The following is a 16,558-nucleotide window of genomic DNA, read 5'->3' on the forward strand; positions in this document are numbered from 1 at the left end:
GGGGGAGAGAGAGAGAAACATGGATGTGAGAGAGACACATCAACTGGTTGTCTTCTGCACACACCCTCCCTGGGGCCAGGGATCTAACCTGCAACCCAGGTATGTACCCTTAATCAGGAATCAAACTGGTGACCCTTTGATGTACGGACCAACGCTCTAACCACTTAGCAACACCAGCTAGGCCTAGAACCATCTTGATTTCCCCCTTCTCCTCTTCAGACTAGGTCTTGTCTGGCACCTCCTCTCAGTGCCTTTCAATCTTCTTTCTGTTCCCATTGCCACTGCCGGAGACCAAGGCCCCATGTCCTTGGCCTGGACTATCACACTAGTCTCTATATGGACCACTCTTCTCCCAGGTGGTCCTTTGCTGGCTCTTCCACTTGATTTCATACTGTTCCCCCATTTGGAATCCTGTGCTCCAGGCCACCCCATCTCCTTATGCCCAAACATAGTTTCCTCCAAATTGCAGTATTCCTCATTTGCATTCAATACGTGCTTTCTTCTTTTACTATTTGCCTTATTTCTTTATATTGTTTTTCTAGTTTTCAAGAGTAGTGAGCATGTATCTCTTTGTAACTTCAGCAATTAGATATAAAGAAGGCATCAAGTATATTTTATGACAATGACATTAAAATATTTTTAGATAAAAGGCTCTTTAGAAAATAACTAGTGCCAAAAAGATGGGAAGATACATAATTTTATTTGTAATGTAATGTTCAGTGTAAAATGTTATTTGTATATGTAGTTATTTTAGTAAAATATCAACAATTACAGGAAAACTGATAATACTGACATTTGACTCATTGGACTGCTCTAACAGGCACCCAGAATTACTGCCCCCGCAAATGAACTCTGTACTTCCCGAACCCCTCAACATTCTCCACAGACTTCCTTGATGTTAGTAAATGGCACCTCCATTCCCCCAGTTGCTCCTCAGCCAGATCATATGGAGTCATCCTTGCCTCCACCCTTTCATACTGCACGTCCACCAGCAAATCTTTCAGCTCTTTCTTTGAAATATCCAACACTTCTCACTATAAATATGATTGCATTTTGGTCCAAGCCAGCATCTCCCACCTGGACCTGAGCAATTCCCTGCTGACTAGTTTGCCCTCTTTTACTGTTGCTCCCGGGCTGCAGCAGCCAAAGTGATCCTGATAGCACCCCCTAGTGGCTTCCTAGGTCTCTCAGAACAAAAGCCAAAATCCTCACCAGACCTTCTGGGTCTTCCATGGTCCCATCTAACTCTCTGTCCTCATCTCCTATTTCTCCATCATTCATATATTGTGCTCAGCCACGCTGGCCTCCTTGCACCCGGGCATGTTCCTGCCTCAGAGCCTTGCACCTGTCTGAAATGCAGCCACGGTTTCCTCCTTTCCTTTCCTCAGATTTCTGTGCACATATCCTTTTATCAGAGACATTCATTGACCATGATGAATAAAGCAGTCCCATTGCTTTCCATCTCCCTTACTCTGCTGCTGTCTTTTTAATGGTTCATGTCACTATTTGGCATATTATATTTGTATATGTATTATCTGATATCTCCCATGAAAATGTAACCTCTGGGATGGTAGGGACTTTTACTTTCTTCCTTGCAGTATCTCCAGCCCCTGGAACATAATATCTGACACAGAATAGGGACTCCATAAATATTTGAAGGATGAATGAATGAACCCAAGACTGTCTGATTCCATGACTCACATCCGACCCTATATACATATTGACACGTCCCCACCCTGTTTCTCCTTGAACACATTCTTCAGTCAGCCCTACTGTGGTCAGCCACTAATTTGTACCTACATAAATGTTTCTTTTTCAGAATCAGTATTCGGGCTTTTACACAGCTGTTTGATGAGGACCTAAAGGAATTCACAAAGCCACTCTATTCAGACACGTTTTTCTCTTTGCCTATCACCACCGAGTCAGGTAAGGCTAACCTTTCCATTCCCACATATTCTCCCAACCACCGTCACCCACAAGGACCTCTCGTGGGGAGGTCTACAACTTGGCTGATGGTGGGGGGAACATTTATTTTCACTTGGAAGTTAATCTGTATGTGATTGTGGATTGATGCGGGTTCAAGGAATTCACAACTTCTATAGGAGAACGGATCCAAGGAGAATTAATCTAGAAAAGGTACAAGTACCAGATTTTTTAAGAGGTACCAGATCTTTATTGAAGATACATTTTTTAATAAATTTATTTAAATAAAGAGCTTGCACAGGTCAAAATATAAGTAGATACAAAAGGCTTTCGAATGCATACATGCATATACATAGAAATATATTTTAAAAACTAGAAGAAAAAATAGCAACGTATTAACAAGGAATATCTCAAAGTAGTGGGATTATAGGCAGCTTTTTTCCTTTTGCTTGTTATATATTGTTTTCACACCATAAAAAATGTTAACAGGCTTCGCATAAATTTATGAAAGAGACTTCTCATGTATGTTAGAGGGAGAGTCTGAGTAATAGTGGCAGCTAGTACTTACGGGGTTGCCTACTCTGTGGAGGTAGGTTTAAGCATTGTGCATAGAATGACTTACCCAAGCCTAACTTCAGCCTTCTGAGGTGGATACTGTTATCGCCCCCATTTTAAAGGTGAGGGCTGAGGCACCAAGAGTTAAAGGAACTCAGATTTCTGGGCTTATCAAGGACACTTTCACTGACCATGCTGAATAAAGCCTAATAGAGCTGGGGAAGATAGTAGAGCTGGTGTTCTGGCCCTTTCTGCCTGCATCCTTAACCTGTACACCGCACTGCCTTGGAATATTTCAGTAAGGCTGAGAATAGCATCATTGTTCAGCAGGTTTTTCCTCGTTACCATGATCTGCCCCAGTCTTTCCCTGAAGCCCATGTTCCATGGTCCTTGGTCCCAGGAAGTTCTTCTTTACAGCTAAAACAGTCTGTCATGCTGCAGGACAAAAATGACTCAGCCTCACAAACACCCCCATCTATTTATGCCAAGTATAGGCATAATCTCCCACTCTTCAAGCCAAAAAGAGATCAGAACACAATTAAGACATGTTTGCTTATAATTTAATGTTAAGTAAAGGCTTTGTAAACACAAGTCTTTCCTCTTTGAAATATTGTTATACAGTAAAAATTATATAGACTTCAGTAAAGGAAGATAGTAAGTATATATTTTTTAAAAAGAATATTAGCCACCTTAAACGAAAGATGATTGTGTTGATTTGATGAGTCTTGAAAAGCAACATTGAACAAAAAATTCAAGGGCACAAAATGAAACTTCAAAAATGGGCTAATTCCTAGACTTAAGTGTAAGGGCTGAGACAATAAAATTTTTAAAAGAAAACAAAGGAGTACATTTTTGTGACCTTGAGTTAGAAAATGGTTTCTTAGGTATGACACCAAAAGCACAAGCAATAAAAGAACAAATAGATAAATGGGACTTAATCAAAATTAAAAACTCTTGTACTTCAAAGGAGACCATGAAGAAAGTGAAACCACAGAATAGGAGAGACTATTTGCCAATATTATATCTGATAAGGTGCTAGTATCCAGAACATGTAAAGAACTCTTAACTTACACTCAATAATAAAAAGACAAATAACAAAAGATATGAATAGACATCTCTCCAAAAAAGATAACAAATGTCCAATACACACATGAAAAGATGCTCAACATCAGAAGTCATTAGGAAAATGTAAATTAAAGCCACTGTAAGAAACCACTTCATACCCAGTAGAATGACTATAATCCAGAAGACAGTAACGAGTGTTAGCAAGGATATGGAGAAATTGGAACCTCATGCATTGCTTGTGAGAATGAATAATGGTGTAGCTGCTTTGGAAAACAGTTTTCCAGTTACTCAAAATGTTAACCAAGCAATGCCACTCCTGAGTATATACCCAAGAGGAATGAAAACATATGTCCACACAAAACCCTGTAAACACATGTTCATAGCAGCTTTATTCATAATAACCCAAATATCCATTAATGGATGATTGAATAACAAAATATGAGATATCCATAGAATGAAATATTATTGAGCCATAAAAAAGGAATGAAATATTGATCAATGCTACAATATGACTGAGCCTTGAAAACATTACGCTAATGAAAGAAGCCAATTACAGAAGAATACATATTTATGATTCAGTTTATGTAAAATGTCCAGAATAGGTGAATCTATGAAGACAGAAAGATTAGTGGTTGCCAGGGCTAGGAAGAGGAGAGAATAGAGAATGACAGCTAAGAGCATGGGGTTTCTTGATTGGGGGGGAGAGAGATGATGAAAATGTTACAGAATTGTATGTGGTGATATTTGCAGAACTCTGTGACTATACTGAAAATCATTGAATTATACAATTAAACTGGTGAATTGTATGATACATTAATTATATTTCAATAAAACTATTTTAAAAATGGGTTACTATTACCTGCTCTTAAACTCCCAGTGGCAGTATTATACCAGAAAATAAAAATAAAATTTTGTTAAAATAACTCACAGCCATGAACTGGATTGGCTAAAGTCCCAGATGCTGTAACTTGTTTTATACAAATGAAATAACATTTTTATTTTGGTGGCAAACTGCTGTCATTTATTTTAAGAGCCCCAAGCTTTATATACAAGCACAAACAAGTCCAAAATCTCTTTAAAAGCTAAATAACATTAACTTCAAAAATATAATGACCCACCAGCGTTTCATCTTCTCGGCTGCGTACTCCCATAGGAACTGACTCAGTGTGGGCATCGTTTGAATTCTTCTTTAATAATGTTCCCGGGAAGGTAGAGCTTCTAGCTCCCCGGTTTGTTAGCACTAATGTGCCCACCTGGGTTTGTTGTTTCCATCTGTATTGCTGTAGAGCCTTTTTTTGGAGTTATTGAAGGCGTGAGTGCTGGTCTGTTCCTAATTGGCATGCTGGTGGCCGTTGTTGCCTTATTCATCTGCAGGCGGAGAACGAGGTGAGTACAAAGATCCCTTTAGTGATTGGGCCCCGAACCTTAAATATGCAACTGAAAATGCCCTTTAGTCTGAACAGTAAGAAGGAAAAATAATTTAATTTCTCTCGGTTAAATCAGCTTTGCTTCTCAAGAAAAACAAAAGTCAAACCCTAAAACCGGGACTCACTTTTGTCTGCCTCTCTACACACCATTGATGAATTCTGCCCTCTCCAAATGACTAGGGGGCTGTGTGAAGCTTTATTTGAGTGTGAAACAACACCTTTTGCACAGGAAAAAAAAACACACACACACACAAAAACGTTGTGTGTGGTTCCATCTCCTCATGAAGACAGAGATGTGTGCAAATTGTGTACCCAATCACTTTTCTGAAATATGCTGAAAAGTATGGCTGACATCACCCTTTTATGGCTCATATCTGCTGTGCTAATTTAAGGAGAGACCAAAAAGAACCAAAGCATGTGGTCCCAATGCCACACTCTCTCCTCTTGGGGAATTTCTTTTATTTGGCACACCGTGTTCTCTCTTGATGTCATGTCTTGCATCTAAGGTTTACTGGGGGTTTTTTAAGGAAAGTTTTATTGAGAGTGTGGGAAGTGATTGTGACCTGTAGCCAAAAACCAGAAGACAAATCTTCAGCTATTGCAGAGATCCGTTTCCGAGTGGGAAAAGTCTATTTCTTTATGTTCTTCCTCTCTTCCCCTCCTTCCCCTTTCTTCCCCCTCCCCCCCACAAAGAGACGGTGGCTGAGTGTCAATCTACGTGAATACTGAAAAATCCATATGTGCACAAGCATGCACAGCCTTACCATAAATGGAAAATGTGTTGAAGTCCTAATGTAATATGTCTCATAATTAGAATGTAAGTCCTCTCCCTTATGTTACAGCCATGGTCGAGAAAGGCCCTCTGCCCAGCTGAGCATCCGCCGGGATCGGCCATTGTCTGTCCACTTGAACCTGGGCCAGAAAGGGTGAGCACCACATCTTCCTTCACACCATTCACTGAAAGATGAGTTGATTGTATTACGTGAGGTTTACTAATGAGGTCTTTCTTCTCTTGGCTTCCTTTCACAGTAGCCGGAAAACTTCTTGGTAAGAGAGAAGACTCATTAATTACTATCGTATCTGCTTTTGAAATGGAGCTCTAACTGGTTATGGCATGTTTCCTTCAGTAATTTTCCTTCGGTTCTATTTTAATTCTAGCCCAATAAAAGTAAATCAGTTTGAAGGGCACTTCATGAAGCTGCAGGCCGACTCCAACTACCTTCTGTCCAAGGAGTACGAGGTACGACTCAGATGCAGTTATGCTTTGGCACCTAGTCCTCGGCAGAAGTTTCCTCCCAAGCTTTCCTGTGGAATCACAGGCTGATTGGGCTCAGGAGTTAGGAGGACACGCAGGATCTCAGCTGAGTGCTCTTTTATGCCCGAATCTCTTCCCCGCACAACATACCACCTAATCTCACAGGCCATTTCATCTCCAGATTTGTGCAGCAAATCCTGAATCCGATGATAAGAAAGAATGAACAAATTGCAAATGCAAACCTGAGGCTCTCAGTTACCCTGGCCATTTGCTTGACTGGGAAATAATGGGCTTTGGTGAAAAGTGCCCAGACTTTGGGTTCTGTTCCCAGCTTTGCCACCAGATCTTCAGCTATTGACCTGGGGCAAGTTAGTTTTCCTGTCGGAGCCTTCTCTGTAAAATGGAGATGGGAATGCCTCCTGTGGAACTGCTGTGGGGACCAGAGCTAATGCCTACAGAGTAGCAGGCATTCCATGAACAGTAGCTAGTATACGTATTCTCATATTGTAATCCATCTCAAGGATTGTATGATTTGTCTTCTTCTATTTCATATTCTCTACTTGCAAATTTATTTTTGACCTCATAGGACTTAAAAGACGTGGGTCGAAATCAACCATGTGATATTGCACTCTTGCCGGAGAACAGAGGGAAAAATCGATACAACAATATATTGCCCTGTGAGTTTCGTGTTGAAGTTTGTAATACTGTCTTCCTCTAGCCATTCCTCCTTTTTTTCCAGGAATAAAATGGGCTAAAGAAATACGGTATGGGTGGATTTGGGAGATCTGAGGCTCTGAATGCTTTAAAAAAGGGATGGCATGGGTGTTACTGCCCCTCCCTCCACATGGGTAACAAGTTTCAATTCTGGTTCCAAGAGGCCTCTTCTGCTATTGACATTTCACCTTGGAGGCCTCCGAGCAGTAACAGGGCCAACAGCAAAGGCCAACTCAAGTTTATCTAACAAAGTCTCCAGTTAGCAACTGTTATTAAATAATTATTACATATTTTAATTATCCTTATCCTATTAGTTCAGTGGTTCTCAACCTTCTGGCCCTTTAAATACAGTTCCTCATGTTGTGACCCAACCATAAAATTATTTTTGTTGCTACTTCATAACTGTAATGTTGCTACTGTTATGAATCGTAATGTAAATATCTGATATGCAGGATGGTCTTAGGCAACCCCTGTGAAAGGGTCGTTCGACAGCCAAAGGGGTCGCGACCCACAGGTTGAGAACCGCTGTATTAGCTGAAGCAACAGTTTTTCTGCATTGTATTCATTCCAGCAGTGCGAGGGAGCTGGACACTCCTTGGGCGAACGTCATAGTGTTACAAGTAGTGTAACAAAGGAAAGCGCAGAGGGGACTGCAGAAGGCATTTGGTCATCTGTGTGTTTATGAACCACCTATGCAACCTGGGGCGAGGTATCCTGTCTGAGCCTCGTCTGCAAAGCGGAGATGAGGATTCTTCCTTGTGGGGCCCTTGTGGGATCAGCATTCCATAAACCGTAGGAAAATCACCTTAAGACTCAGTGGCAAATCTGTCTCAATAAACTTCCTTCCAGATGATGCCTCTCGAGTGAAGCTGTCCAATGTCGATGACGACCCATGCTCCGACTACATCAATGCCAGCTACATCCCTGTGAGTGCACCACTAGGCTGTCGTGCCCAATGAAGCTTTGATGGGTGACCACACGGGAGATACCTCTCCTCCTACATGCTATTACTGCTCTCAGGTTTTAGAAGGCAAGACTGTGTCTGATTGCCATAAAACACAGGGTGTCCATTTAATCACTGCTAAAGGCCCATTTACACAATGGCTATAGTCACAAGAGATTTTAATGAGCCCAGGATGCATTCTCATAGGTCGTTTTCTCGCTGCAGCCCTTGGCCAAGACTAGAGCTCCCTAAAGACGTTGGACCTCCCCTGCTAAGGCTGCGTAGGTAGGAAAGGTGATTTGAAGTTACTTGGATTGTTGAAAACCACAGACACAGCTCCAAGGTTATGTCAAACCCTTGGGCTCAGATTCTGGCTGTCAACTTGCTAACTTCCTGTAGCACCCTACAAGTGGAAGAAGCTTTGAGATCAGACAGATCCAGGTTTCAGTCCCATCTCTGCCCTTTACTGGACTCTGTAACCTTGGACAAGTTATGTCACCTCCATTTTCTTTTCTAAACAATGAGGATAAGTAATATGGATCTCAAATCATCATTCTTTCACTCAGTGAGCACAACTTGTTAAGTGCTGGATAGAAGTCAAATACTGAGCGATGCACAGGAATCTGGTAAGATAGAATCTGACCCTCAAAGAACTCTCAGGAGAGTGGGGGCATCAGGACATGACCAGGCCATGCCCTGAAAAACATACCTCCACATCATTGTTAAAATGCAGATTCTGTTCCAGCGGGGGGGCGGGGGGGGGGGGGTGCTGAGATTCTGCATTTCTCGTAAGCTGTTAGGTGAGCCCATGCTGCTGGTCTAAGGACCACTGTCTAGTAGCAAGAAGTTCGAAGTTGCCACAGCAGGGGAACATCACTCAGCAGACAGGAAGATAGAGGAAAGCTCAGCAGAGCAGGCAACACGCTGAGACTTGGAGGGTAAATGAGGAATAGCCAGCTGAGAGGCCGTGTCTGGGTGGGCGAGGCGTGGGAGTGGCAGAGGTGACAGAATGTAGAGGCCCTGAGGAGAGGGAAGGAGAGAAAGCTTCCAGGAGGTTCTGCCAGGAATTCTGTATTGCTGGGGTGCAGAATGAGTGGGTGAAAATATCCTAGCTCCGAGAGTTGTGATTAAGATTAATTAAGATTTAGGAAAGTCCTGGCTCACAGCATGTTATCAGATAGGTTTTCAGTAGACAGTGATTTATATTTCCTTAAGTTTCCCTTGCATGACCTCTCTTACCAACATTCCAATGTCAGTTATCTCAAATGACTACAAGCTTCTCCATTAAATAGGGAAAGAGCCTGATTAAAATCTGTCCCTCAGACACACCTACACACGTGCGCCCGCGCGAACACACACACACACACACACACACACACACTCAATTGTGGATTAAGTGTTTTCTAGATTATCACCTGAGTCCTCCCTCCATTGCCTTTTAGAATAGACCCAGCCTAATAAAAAGGAATTTGGCTCTTAACAATAGTTCAACATTCCAGCCTTTGTCCTTCCTGCTCCCAAGCCTTGACACTTGTGTTAGTATCTTTTTCTCATCAGGGGCCTGGCCAAGACCTACATATCACTGCATCTGCAGCTCATTCTTTGTTTATGGTTCTGAAGAGGCCTATTGTTTCTGACTGTCCATATTGTAAATTCATCGCAGGGCAACAACTTCAGAAGAGAATACATCGCTACTCAGGGACCTCTTCCTGGCACGAAGGACGACTTCTGGAAAATGGCGTGGGAACAGAATGTTCACAACATTGTCATGGTGACCCAGTGTGTGGAGAAGGGCCGAGTGAGTAAACACTCTTCCTGACTTCCAGCTTTGCTTTCCGCCATCTGGAGGGAGCTCTTCCCCGCCATCCAAAGTTAACTCCTGCAAAGCTAAGTAAGGGTCGTATGAGAGAGAACACTGTTAGTGAATTACACCGCCCAGTTCAGCAAGGCTCTGTGAGGTGAGGCCCGATTTGGATCCTGGGCCTGAACTTTCAATCCAAGGTGTCTCCATTTGAGGACTGGGAACACCAGAAGTGCCCTGACACAGAAGGATGAACTGGCCAGCCGTCGCTCCATCCTCCAGTGTTTGGTGAGAGGAGACGCCTTGTCAGGCTCATTGGCTCTGCCCCTACTTTTAGGAAAGAAGGAGACCTGAACTTTGGGCTGTGTCTGCAGAAACAAAGGAAAATAGTTAACTGGACAAATGAAGTAAACCTCTTGTAACGCACTTATACTCCTCTACTTTATATGGTTACTCGGAGATTTGAAAGAGAGATTACCTGTAAAGTGCCCAATACCTGTGGTCAATAATATATGTTCATAATCCTCTTTCTCCTGTCTTTCTGCATGTAATCTTGAGCTTAGATAAATGTTCAGACTTTTCAAAGATCATTTGGCACATGGCATTGGGCCCAGGTTAGGACAGTGATACCAAATTAGAAACAAAACAGGGCCTGGAAGACAGAGCCTCCCTCTGCCCAGCAAGATCTTTCTTCAAAAGGAACATTGTAAGATGTTCCTACCTGCTAGTGGAACTAAAATGCTAAGGAAGTTAAAGAGACCATGACCCACTGTGCCCGAAAGGTAAATGAGCCAGAAGTTGGGGTTCGCTCCTCGCACCGGGAGTGTCTCCCCTTCACTGGCAGCAGCAGCTGGGCTTCAGCGCTGGCCATGAGCAGGTTAATGCAGAGCAGATGCCAAATGGCTTTAGCAGCTGATCCTGGATTCCCACTCAGGAAGACCTTTCCAGGAGGGAAAGTTCAGGTTCACGGAGGAGTCACGTTTCCGGACTCACTTTTTTTTCTGTCTGTTTTCCTCTAGGTGAAGTGTGACCATTACTGGCCAGCGGACCAGGACTCCCTCTACTACGGGGACCTCATCCTGCAGATGCTCTCAGAGTCGGTGCTGCCCGAGTGGACCATCCGGGAGTTTAGGATATGCAGTGTGCGTTGGTTTGTCTGATTTCATTTAATGACCCAGCTTGGAAAGATGAAGGTCACCTGGGAATCGCCTACCTGCTGGTTCCTCTCCTGTCCTTGCAGCCCATAGGCGTTCCTGGTTGGGCACAGCTGCCAAGCTGGAAGCTTTGCCTTATTATCCTTATCTTTCTTCTTCTTTTCCTCTCTGCTCTCACAGGAGGAACAGCTAGACACACACAGGCTCATCCGCCACTTCCACTATACGGTGTGGCCGGACCACGGAGTCCCGGAGACCACCCAGTCCCTGATCCAGTTTGTGAGGACTGTCAGGGACTACATCAACAGGACGCCCGGGGCCGGGCCCACCGTGGTGCACTGCAGGTACTCAGCCACGCGGAGCCCATGACATGACACCCGGGAGACTGGAAAAGGCAGCAGGGTGGGGATCTGGTGGGAGGAGGATGAGTCTGGGCTCAGATGTTGTTAGCTTACTTCTCCTTCTCTCCAACCTCATTCCTTTTCACTGACTTCTCTCTCCTTTCCTGCTTTCTTCACATACCTCCTCTCTCTCACCCTCCTCTCTCTCACCCTCACTCTTCATCCTTCTCTTTCCCTCAGAGATTATTTGGCACATGGCACTGGGCCCAGCGATATCAAACTATAAATAAAACAGGGCCTGGAAGACATGCCTCCCTCTGCCCAGCTAGATCTTTCTTCACAAACAACCATTGTTCTCTTGCTCTTTTTCCTTTTGTACAAAAATGCAGAGTCCTCATGCGACTTCCAGACTCTCCATCCCCCATGCAAGTTCCCAGAACCCCCTCCCACTCTAGCCAGAATGGAGACGGCGTACGCTTACTCTCGCTTCTTACTGCTTGCAATGGCCTTCTCTCTCTCCTCCATCTGTAATAACCCTAACTGTCCTTTAAGATCCTGCTCTAGCCCTCCCTCCCAGTTGAGTAGCACCTGCCATCTGTAGCACCCAACTTTGTTCTTAAATTTATGTTCCCTCTTGAATTCTCCTGGCTTCAGACTACTGTGTGCCCATAAAATCAACCTAGCAATCCACTTCTCTCTCTCTCTCTCTCTCTCTCTCTTTCTCTCTCTCTCTCTCTCTCTCTCTCCTCTCTCCTAGTGTTTACCTAATTAATGTTTGCAGCAACACTTTGATAGTCCTAACTGAATGGCACTAATAAATACGGAGCAGGGAATTGCTGCAGTGAGAAATGTCAAAGGCACTCACTGTCTCCCAATCAGCCCAGCACCCTAGGAGCCCTGCTTCTATATGTCATTGGAACCCTGATGCTTTTAATAGGAATGTGAGGTACAGAGCTTCCTGCCTCCTGAGGAATGGCAGGCATGTTCACCCGGGACCACTGGAGAACTGTTATTTTTCTTAGAAATACATGCAGCAAAAATCCCCAGGTTATGCAATCACTTTGGGGAGCAACTGTCAATCCCTAGTAAAGTTGAAGGGGTTCACACCCTATGATACGCAGTTCTACCTCTACTTATCAGCCCTAGCAAATGCCCGCATGTGTGCCAGTGGTTCTCACAGCAACATGGTCTTTAATAGAATGTGAGTGCCTTTAACAGTAGGGAATGGACTAGTGGTGGATGGACTAAGCAGTGGTTTATGAACTCTATAGAGTTGTTAAGTGAAAGTATATATGTGTGGGTATCGACATGGATAAGTCTCAAAACACAATACTGAGTGGAAAAGTTGGCAGAAGACTACATGAAACATGTTATCGTCTTAGTAAATTTTGAAACATATAAAGTGATTATATTGTTCATGGATGCAGGAGAAGTATAAAAACATGGCTGGAAATGATACACACCAAGTGCAGAGCAGTACCTGCCCCTGGGGGAGTGAGGGAAGGTGAGGGAAAGAGGTAGAGGCTGGGGCTCTAGGTTGCATTTCTTTGAGAGAGCATGTGGAGAGGAAGACGTGTTCCTATAGCCTCCCATAACTTGGAAGGGAAAGAAAGATTTGCTGGTCTCTGGATGCCCTCTTGAAAGGCCGATGTAGCCCTGATCGGCTTGGCTCAGTGGATAGAGCGTCAGCCTGCGGAGTGAAGGGTCCTGGGTACGATTCCGGTCAGGGCATGTACCTTGGTTGCGGGCACAGCCCCAGTGGGAGGTGTGCAGGAGGCAGCTGATAGATGTTTCTCTCTCATCGGTTTCTCTCTCATCGATGTTTCTAGCTCTCTATCCCTCTCCTCTCCTCTCTGTGGAAAATCAATAAAATATATTTTTTTTAAAAAGAAAGAAAGAAAGGCCAATGTAATAAACAGGCTCGGTCCTCCTTCCCTATCTCTTCAGTGCCGGTGTGGGCAGGACTGGAACCTTCATCGCGTTGGACCGAATCCTCCAGCAGTTAGACTCCAAAGACTCTGTGGACATCTATGGAGCAGTGCATGACCTACGGCTTCACAGGGTTCACATGGTGCAGACGGAGGTAAGAGTCACAGGCGGAAGGACACAGACCGCTCTCCATGCCTCCCTCCCAAAGCCCCCAAATGCCCGAGGCCCTCATCTGAGAAGAGGAAATAACTGACTCATTGGGAAGAGAAAGAGCACGGAGGACACAATTTGTCTAGGACTTGTCATTTCAAATCTCAGGGACCCTCAGGATGGTGTGTACCCTTCTCTTCATTGAGCTGGTTGCCCATCTTCTGCAGGTGGGTGGGTAGGAAGACAGATTATTGTGATCAATGCATTATACTTGGGAGAAAGGCCAGGTCATCTTGAAGATCATTTTCAGATTGGCTGATGGGTGAGCACAAGAACTTCAGTTAGTAAAGAGGAAACAGATTCTAATCTCTTCTCTCCTCCAGCCCCCCGCCCCAACTGCACCCCCCAACTCTGGAAACACCAAAGAAGTGTACATTGATTGGGAAGGATAAGTGCATCCATTGGTGGTCCTTTGGCATTTGCAGGGCATTTTTGAACATGTTAATTCATTAGATTTTCACCATAACCTGATAAGAGAGTTATTATTTTCCATTTCCAGGCTAGAAAACTGAGGTTCAGAGGCTTAGGGCTATAAACAGCTGTGAAATGGCCAGACTGGCACTCGAACCTGCTCTAGAGAACCCGGGGCCCTAAGCAGCAAGTCCACTGCCCACAGCCTCTGCACCAGGCCATGTCCCCACACAGACCAAGCATGTCATTTCCCAGTTAATTGCCTTCCAAAGCCCAAGTTCTCTTACCCTTCTGTTTCCTAGGTAACTCTGCAAAATCCTCTACTTAACTTTTTTTGAAAACTCTTTTATTTTTCAATTACATTCCATATTATGTAAGTTTCAATTGTACAGCAGATGGTTAGACATTTATATAACTTTTGAAATGACCTCCCTGTAAGTCTAATACCCATCTGACACCACACATAGTTATTACTAACTAGATGCCCAGGGCACAAAATTCATGCATGGGGGCAGGGGGAGGGGGTTGTCTCTCAGCCTGGCCTGCACCTTCTCCAATCCGGGATCACTCTCACAATCCAGAACCACTGGCTCCTAACTGCTCACCTGCCTGCCTGCCTGATGCCCCTAACTGCTCCCCTGCGAGCCTGATGGCCCTAACTGTTCTCCCCTCCTCACCTAATCCCCCTAACTGCCCTCCCCTCCTGGCCTGATCCCCCTAACTGCCTATCTGCACTCCCCTCCTGGCCTGATCCCCCTAACTGCCTATCTGCTCTCCCTTCCTCTCTGCGCCATTTGGACCCCTGGCGCAGGCGTGCTGAGAGCTCTCTGCTGTGGCCCTGTCCCGGTCCTGATTGGTCTTTACATGACAGCGTCCCATACAATTTGCATATTCCTCTATTATTATTATTGGCTCTATCCCCTGTGCTGTTATTTACTGATATACATCCCCATGACTATTTGTAACTACCACTTTATACTTCTGAATCCCTTCTTCTTTTTTACCCAAACCCGCTCCCCTCTAGCAACCATCAGCCCAGCACCCTAGTTCTCTGTATCTATGAGTCTGTTTCTGTTTTGTTTTTCACTTACTTTGCTCTTTATTTCACATATAAGTGAAATCATATGGTATTTGTCTTTCTCTGTCTGATTTTTTCATTTAGCACAATACTCTCCAGGTCAATCCGTGTTGTTGCAAATGGTAAGGTTTCAATCTTTTTTATGGCCAAGGATTGTGTATATATGTACCACATCTTCTTTATCCAGTTGTCTATCAGTAGACACTTAGGCTGCTTCCATATCTTGACTATTGCAAATAATGCTGCAATGAACATAGTGATGCATCAAAATCCTCTATTTAAAAAAATAATTCCTCTCCAGCCGGTGTGCCTCAGTGGTTGACCATTGACCCATGAACCAGGAGGTCACATTCGATTCCTGGTCAGGGCACATGTTTGTGGGCTCAATCCCCAGTAGGGGACATGCAAGAGGCAGCCGATCAATGATTCTCTCTCATCAATGATGTTTCTATCTCTCTCTCCCTCTCCTTTCCTCTCTCTGAAAGCAGTTTTTTAAAGGTAATTTAAAAAATAATTCCCATGATTAAAAAAGTGGAACGTTCTACATGCTCCTGTCCGTGATTACAGCACACCTGGAAACCGAGCAGCAGCTGGACTGCAGCAGAGCTCCCCCAAGCTTTTTTAAATGCACTATCCCAAAACCTCCTTGACCCCGAATGCTTTTCTTGTGCAGCACATGGTAATCTCATGCAGAGCTCATACTCCGTGACACATGGGAAAACACTGGTGTCATTGCCTCCTACAGGCAGTGCCCTCACCAGGGATCCTCTCCCACCACCACTGCCCTGGCCCAGGAGTGCTTTCATTAGAGCAATTATTTTATTCTGGAATTTTTTAAAAAATACATAAAACTAGGAAAGATGATATTATGAAATCCCATCAACCCAAACTCAAGCTTCTGCAATTATCAGTATTCTGTGTTTTTTTCTCAACTACATCCCACATATCTGGTTCACATGCCTTCATTGGACTATTTTAAAGAAAATTCTACTTATCACATCATTTCATCTTTAAATACTGTGTGTGTGTGTGTGTGTGTGTGAATGTGCAAATTAAAAATATAGACTCTTTTAAAAATTATAATCACTGTATCATTATCAGACCTAACAAATCTAATCATAGTTCTTTAATATCATATAATATTCAGTCAGTGTTTAAATATCCCTAATTATGTCAAAAATGACTTTCCATACCTGGTTTGCATAGAATACAATGTTCACACATTGCATTTGGTTGAGGTCTCTTTTAAATCTCTTTTAATCTATAATGATCCTCCCTCTAATTTGTTTTTCATGCCATATATTTGTTAAAGAGACCAGTTCATTTGTTCTGCAGATTTTCCCACATTCTGGATGTGGCTGACTGCGTTTTCCTGGTGGTACTGTCATCTGTTCCCCACAGTCTTTGTCTGCCAGTGTGAGGCTCCCTTAAATTCAGGTCCCTTTTTACCACCACAGTGTTTCACGGATGGATGGTGCTGAGTACTTCCTGTTGTATCAGGTCAGGAAGGACTTCCTATCTGTGTGAGTCTCTGTCAGTGCCGATGGAATTAACAGTGACATCCACTCTCACGCTCCTCATCAGTTTTTCACTTAGGGTTGGGGCAGCCACTGAGGACCACTGTCTAGCTCTGTTATTTCATGAAGGGTGGCAGAATTACGTCACAGTTTCATACCAGTTATCCATAAGACTGCGAGTTCCTAGAGGACAGAAACGTGTTTTCCTTCTCTCTAGCCTATATATATATATATA

The 16,558-nt window shown here is 43.8% G+C and overlaps 1 protein-coding gene across 1 annotated transcript in view; it reads left to right on the forward strand.

Moving 5' to 3' along the window:
* The window catches only part of PTPRB (protein tyrosine phosphatase, receptor type B), a 78,845-nt gene that overhangs the window by 55,182 nt on the left and 7,105 nt on the right, over nt 1-16,558 (forward strand). Inside the window, 11 exon segments of the mRNA XM_023759450.1 lie at nt 1,820-1,926; nt 4,830-4,929; nt 5,813-5,896; nt 6,000-6,017; nt 6,129-6,210; nt 6,812-6,902; nt 7,789-7,865; nt 9,546-9,680; nt 10,703-10,825; nt 11,018-11,181; nt 13,126-13,261. Coding sequence (XP_023615218.1) covers nt 1,820-1,926; nt 4,830-4,929; nt 5,813-5,896; nt 6,000-6,017; nt 6,129-6,210; nt 6,812-6,902; nt 7,789-7,865; nt 9,546-9,680; nt 10,703-10,825; nt 11,018-11,181; nt 13,126-13,261 — 1,117 coding nt within the window.

This window comes from Myotis lucifugus, unplaced genomic scaffold, assembly GCF_000147115.1.
Source record: "Myotis lucifugus unplaced genomic scaffold, Myoluc2.0 scaffold_156, whole genome shotgun sequence".
NCBI classification, from domain to species: domain Eukaryota; kingdom Metazoa; phylum Chordata; class Mammalia; order Chiroptera; family Vespertilionidae; genus Myotis; species Myotis lucifugus.